At 37.6% G+C, this 6950-nt stretch overlaps 1 protein-coding gene across 1 annotated transcript; it reads right to left on the reverse strand.

The window, feature by feature from the left end:
* Window positions 1–1254: 1254 nt before the first annotated feature.
* On the reverse strand, window positions 1255–4551 carry LOC132891185 (E3 ubiquitin-protein ligase TRIM39-like). The gene is made up of 6 exons (XM_060928651.1): window positions 3912–4551; window positions 3663–3758; window positions 3340–3570; window positions 3189–3211; window positions 2984–3102; window positions 1255–2363 (listed from the first exon to the last, which is right to left on the reverse strand). The coding sequence occupies exons 1-6, from the start codon at window positions 4308–4310 to the stop codon at window positions 1855–1857; spliced, it is 1377 nt and encodes a 458-aa protein (XP_060784634.1). The 5' UTR covers window positions 4311–4551; the 3' UTR covers window positions 1255–1854.
* Window positions 4552–6950: the final 2399 nt, after the last annotated feature.

The following is a 6950-nucleotide window of genomic DNA, read 5'->3' on the forward strand; positions in this document are numbered from 1 at the left end:
TTGTCTTCGTGGGTTTCCTCCGGGTGCTCCGGTTTCCCCCACAGTCCAAAGGCATGCAGGTTAGGTTAACTGGTGACTCTAAATTGACCGTAGGTGTGAATGTGAGTGTGAATGGTTGTCTGTGTCTATGTGTCAGCCCTGTGATGACCTGGCGACTTGTCCAGGGTGTACCCCACCTTTCGCCCGTAGTCAGCTGGGATAGGCTCCAGCTTGCCTGCGACCCTGTAGAACAGGATAAAGCGACTACAGATAATGAGATGAGACACTAATATTGAACTAATCAAACATTAGATAAAGGTCCAGATGTGTGTGAGAAGTCAAACTACAGTTTTATATATGATTTGTTTTTACACAACACACACAAGTCTGGATCTCGAAGAAACTGCTGGAAAAGTAAAACTGAAACTGACACTTGTCACGCGTATGTGTAATTACACATCAAATATAATCCAGATTAAAGTTGTGGGGAAAAAAGGCTTGTGCGCAGTTCTGGATATACAGGTTGGGTTAAAATGTTCGGTTTTATTAAAACACTTTGAGGCAGAAAATTTGTCAGGACAAAGTGAACTTAAAAACCATCGAGCAGGCACAGTGCAGGTGATGAGCAAATAGACAGGGAGAGACTCGATAATGATAACAAACCAGGATATCAAACACAGAATAAGCAGCTCACTAACGTCCCGAGTAAAGACCAAGTGTGAGATTTCACAGTGATTAATTGAAATCGAGTGATTGTGAATGTGATGTGGTCTGGACTTTTGAGAATCATGGAAGTGGGAGTTTGTGTTTTCAGTCGAAGGAGACGAGACAGATCTTGTCATGTTTTGACCCACATGATACAGCAGCCAGGGATAATGTTTGATTGTTAAATATCACTTGAAGTTAAATGACAATAGAGAACATTGAGAAAATTGTTGCTTTTAACACCTTTAATGACTGACTCTCTCACCTGCCTCTCTCTCTTCCACATCCTCTCAGTGATCACTTACACACACATTAAACTGAACACATCCCTGATACTAATCATGAAAATAACAACAACCACTGCACACATCTGTACAAATATATAACTGTCCACGTCATTAACATTTTAACTATTAAGAATAAACATTACACAGATTACAGATGTATTTATTTGTGCATATTTTAATTGTCCCATTATGCAGATTAACAGTGTTTAATATCAGAATGAACAAAGTTAATTTATTTCACTCAGAATTGATTTGAACTTGTGAATCATCACCTAATGCAGCATTAACATACAAATCCATCTGATCTTTACAAAACCACAAACTGCTGGTGGAGGGAAACTTAGAGCTTGAATTCTCCTCCACTGCACAGTTTCTCACACACACACACACACACACACACACACACACACACACACACACACACACAGCTAAACATTTCATCCAAGATTAACAGCAAACGCTAACAAGTACAAATACAGTAAATACATGAGCTTTCAAAATCTCAGTTTATTTAAAACTATTTAAAATACATCAATAAATTAAATAATCTTTTCAGCTCATTCTGCATTTAAACACTCTTTTGTGATTTTAATTAAATGCTAAGTCATTATTTTGAGTTAATACCTTGTTATTTAAAGACAGTGTGTCAATATTTCACTTATTATTTTGACTTCGTCATACTTTCAAAACATATCATAATAATATATTTTAAGACATCTTATTATTTGAGTAAATTCATTATTTCAAGGTATTCTGTCAATACAGGGTTTCGGGGGGGGGGGGGGGGGGCGATGATACTTAAACAAAGAACAGTAATCTTTTAATCTGCAGTATTTTATGAATGAACTGGAATAAAACAACATCAATGCTGACTGATCTGATTTCACTCAAGTGGGAGGATCTTTAGGGAACCATTAACATTCATGATTGGCAGTAATTTATCAGTAAATATGCGTGTGAAAGTGTGCAAGTGTGTGTTAGTGAGAGGGTCGGAGAATGACAGTTTTCCTCTGTCCCAGTCCAGCTTCACTCTGATCATCTGGAGTTTCTGTGCTACTGAGAGCTGAGTGAATGCATGTGGTGTAGAAACTGCGAAATATTTACCATCATAATCCCACACACACCAGATTCCACTTCTGGAGATGATCTCCCCCTTCCTCTGAGCAGATTCTGTCATCACACCCACAAACCACCGTGTACAGTCTCCAACTTCCACATCCCAGCAGTGTGTCCCTGAGTTAAAGCCCTCAGATCCCAGGATACACCGATATTCATCAAATCTCTCTGGATTATCAGGAAGTTTCTGTTCCTCATCGCTGCGTCTCACACTTTTCAGATCATCAGATACAATGAGTACAGGATGAGCAGTGTTGGGGTCCAGAGTTCCAGGTGCTGAAAACGCACACACACACACACACACACACACACACACACACACACACACACACACACACCCACCTGTTTATTCATCTAATTTAATCATTACATTAGTATGGAACTAGCTAACATTTGCCAAAACCAAAGAAATGATAACTGTAATTACAAAGTTCATTAATAAACATGAATAAGTTAATAACATGCCTTGTGTCCTTTGTTTACATTTGTAATTTAAACAAATACAAAAATCTTGATGACTGTAACTCTAAAACTTTTGTAAGCTGCTGAAATGCTCCATTTTTTTCACTCAGTCCCTCTGCTCACACTTCAAACACTGAACAATCTAATAGAAATAGAAGCTTTTCAAAATAAAACTTCCCTTACATTACATGAGTTCAACATGAAAGATGAATAAAAAAATAAAAATAAACAAAATAATAATAATAATAATAATAATAATAATAATAATAATAATTCCAAAACAGTATATAAATGAATCATATGATAATGGCCACATTAGGGATACTAACAAAGGCAGAAAAACAGAAAAAAATAAAAAAAAATTATTTTCAACACACACACACACACACACACACACACACACACACACACACACACACAGTTAAGAGTCTTACTGTATTGGATGGTGTACTGCATCTTCTCCCAGACTCTGAACTGCAGGTTGGCCAGATGTTTTGCCACATGGATCAGTGCTCCTGAAAGCTCCTCTGGATGCTGCAGTGTGCTCTGGGCTCTGCAAAAACATTCAGGAGTCAGTGTTGCTGTGGGTTTGGATTCAGAAACACAGAGAATGAGAGAGACGGGAAGCACATCACTCACCTTTTCACTGTGGCCTTGTAGTTCTGTAAAACAACAAAGCAAATATCAGTGGATATGATTTACATTTTTACATCAATGAAATATGATGTTTCTGATGATGAAAAGAAGTTTTACTTTCTCACAGTATAAATACTGACTAAATGACCCTCACTTCTAAGAACGAAATGTCTTCAGCTCTCATCTCCTCTTCTACGGCTCCGATTGTGTCTGAAAGAGAGGATATGTCTTTGCTCAGCTTCTCAATCTTCTCCTTCATCATCTGACTCTTCTGCTCCTCTTCCTCTCTCAGTGCAGTGATCCTGACTGCCTCTTCATCTCGTAGAAACTGGTGAAGCTTCTCAAACTCCTCCTTAATCTGACGCTCTGTGTGTTGGGCCTGAATCTGCAGTGAAGAGAAAATCAAGTGAAATATAACTGAATATGCAATGAAGCAAAATATAATTAGAATATCAAACCCATGTTATTGATTGTAACCTTTATATGTTCTGCAGTCTGACTCCAGTTCAGTTTACAGTCTTTAAAGACCTTCAGTTTCTCCTGTAGGGGCTTCAGTGCAGTTTTGAGCTTCTCCTGAAATAAATTAACACGCTGCATGGAGTCTTTGTGTTTTAAATATTATTTGAACTCAGATGAACTAAATTGATTACAAAGTAATTGTCATAATTATGAACAGCAGCATTTGTTCACATGTGACCCATGAGTTCATATGTCCATTTCATTTACCTTACAGTCTGTTACTGCCTCATCAATGGGGCAGAATTTGTGGTTGGTGTGTTTTCTTGAAGTCTGACACACCAAACACACCAGCTGTTGATCATCCAGACAGAAGAGTTTGAGTTTCTCACTGTGCAGACTGCAGACTGTTTCAGACCCTGATGAAGATCTCTGACTTCTCTCCTGTAAGAAAGTCTCACACAGGTTCTTTAAGGCCAGGTTTATGGGAGGCTGAGCCACAGATGACTTCCTCCTACAAAGAGGACATTCTCTGGATCCTTTGGTCTCCCAGAACTGCCGCAAACACACTTTACACACACTGTGACTGCAGTGCAGAACAACAGGATCTGTGAAGATTTCACGGCACACAGGACAGGAGAAATCCTCCTCTGAAAACTTAGAAGCCATTTCTTTTGCTGCTGTTGTTGTTATCTCTCGTCCAAATGCTCAGAGTTTCAATTTCACTTCTGTGAAAAGTAATCACACCCTGATTTCAGGTTTCTTTAAAGCTAAATAGATGACTTTGTAGGTTCAGTTAATCATCACTTCCTTTCACTGTGCTGAAAATGAGACAGATTTCTCCATAAACTGAGAATAAATCTCAACTCACCAGAGCAGACCACTGCAGGCTGTTAATGAAGGACTTCAGTCGTGTCAGACTTGGCACTTCCTTAATAGGAGGAGTTTTCGAGAGACACATTATGACCTGTTACACTCCTCAGTTACATCAGAAGCAGCACACGGCACTTACTTATGTTTAAGCACTGAGCATTAACTGTAATTTTGGTACAAATTTATCCAGTGATGAATTTCACTCTTCTGAACTGAAAATAATGTTTCACTTCTGGAATCATTTAAAGTCGATCTTGCAGTTTCAGACACAAGACCCAGAATGCTCTAATCATCAGTGGGATGAACTGGATCTCAGTCAGAAGAGTTATAAGCTCTTATAAACAGCAAATGATACTGCACCTTATCCTCAGGCCTGAATAAGGAAGACACCCACAGGAAACAGCGCAATGGCAAATAGTCACATACTGTACTGAGTGAGTTTATAGTTTTTAATAATATTTACTCTACATAACACAGTTGATGCAAATCCTGTAGTGCTACAACTGATGCAAGATGTTGATGATCATAAATGGAAAACTTTTACCAATATTGAATGGCAAATGATATTCATCATATTTGTATAATATTTTCTGATATTTTGTTGCATTAACCGTTTTATAGAAGGGGGTCAGTTGTAACATTTTTCACATTTTTAAAAATACAAACTTCATTTCCAGAAAAGTAGGGATATTTTCCAAAATGCAATAAAAACAAAAATCTGTGATTTGTTAAATCACATGAAATCTTTCTTTAACTGACAAAAGTACAAGAAAAGATTTTCAGTAGTTTTACTGACCAACTTAATTGTATTTTGTAAATATAAAAGAAGTTTGAATTTGATGCCTGCAACACACGCAAAAATAAATAAATAAATAAATTTTATATATATATATATATATATATATATATATATATATATATATATATATATATAAACTGGGACAGAGACTGAAAAGACTGAAAAGTTTATAGAATATTCATGTTACACCCTTTTGAAAGATTACACAAAAAGCAGATAACTTGGTAACATGACCTGTTATAAAAGGAGCATGCACCAAAGGTTCAGTCTTCACAAGCAAAGGTGGGTCGTGGCTCACTCTTTTGTGCCAAAATTTGGGAGGGAATTGCTAGTCAGTTCAAAAAGAACATTTCTCAACACAAAATTGCAGAGATTGTAGGTCTTTCAAAATCTCCAGTACATAATATTGTGAATAGATTCAGGGAATTTGGAGACATCTCAGTGCGTAAAGGGCAAGGTCGGAAACCACTCTGAATGTGTGTGACCTTCAAGCCCTCAGATGCCACTGCCTGAGAAACCATCATGTAAATGTAACAAATATAGCCACATGGGCTCAGGAGTGCGTTGGAAAATTATTATCACAACACAATCTGCCACTGCATTCAGAAATGCAACCTGAAACTGTGTTGTGCAAGGAGGAAGCCATTCATCAATTCTATGCAGAAATGCTGCTGATTTTTCTGGGCCTAAACTCATCTCAGATGGACTGAAAGACAGTGGAAACGTGTGCTGTGGTCAGATGAGTCTGCATTTCGGCTTGTTTTTGGGAAAACCGGACACTGAGTTCTCAGTGCCAAAGGTGAACACGACCATCCAGTATTTTATCAGAGAAAGGTGCAAAAGCCAGCATCTGTGATGGTATGGGGGCATCAGTGCCCACGGTATGGGTGAGTTGCATGTGTGTGAAGGTACCATTGATGCAGTGGCGTATATTGGGATTTTCAAGAGACATATGTTGCCATCAAGGCAATGTTTCTTCCCAGGAAGTCCATGCTTATTTGAGCAGGACAATGCCAGACCTCATTCTGGACAGGCTACAACAGCATAGCTTTGTAGACACAGAGTGCATGTGCTTGACTGGCCTGCTGCCAGTCCAGATCTGTCTCCTATTGAAAATGTATGGTGCATCATGAAGAGGAGAATCAGACAACGGTGATCATGGACTGTTGAGCAGCTAAAGTCTTATATCAAGTAAGAATGGACAAAAATTCCAATTTCAAAACTGCAACAATTAGTATCCTCAGTTCCCATAAGATTAAAAAAATGTTATTAAAAGGAAAGATGATGTAATACAGTGGTAATAATGCCTCTGCCCAAACTTTTTTGAGTGTGTTGCAGGCACAAAATTTTAACTGTGTTTCTATTTACAAAATATAATTAAGTTGGTCAGTAAAACTATTGAAAATCTTTTATTTGTACTTTTGTCAGTTAAATAAAGGTTCACATGAATGAACAAATCACAGATATTTGTTTTTATTGCATTTTGGAAAATATCCCAACTTTTCTGGAAATGGGGCTTGTAGACAAAATAACCCATTAAAAATTAAAATTTGTAGGCAATAATATCCTGGGAAACAAATAAGCTGCCTCTTTTTTTGTAAAAAGACAGCAATGGTGAGAAAAATAAATGCTATCAT

Source organism: Neoarius graeffei, chromosome 9 (assembly GCF_027579695.1).
Source record: "Neoarius graeffei isolate fNeoGra1 chromosome 9, fNeoGra1.pri, whole genome shotgun sequence".
NCBI classification, from domain to species: domain Eukaryota; kingdom Metazoa; phylum Chordata; class Actinopteri; order Siluriformes; family Ariidae; genus Neoarius; species Neoarius graeffei.

Bases quoted from the DNA above. Each gene is read 5' to 3' on its own strand.
- LOC132891185 (XM_060928651.1), bottom strand. From the start codon at position 4,310: ATGGCTTCTAAGTTTTCAGAGGAGGATTTCTCCTGTCCTGTGTGCCGT. The intron at 3,759-3,911 runs GTAAATGAAATG...AATTTATTTCAG, and splicing joins AGGCAGTAACAGACTGTAAG to GAGAAGCTCAAAACTGCACT. The intron at 2,364-2,983 runs GTAAGACTCTTA...GTGCGTTTTCAG, and splicing joins GCAGTACACCATCCAATACA to CACCTGGAACTCTGGACCCC.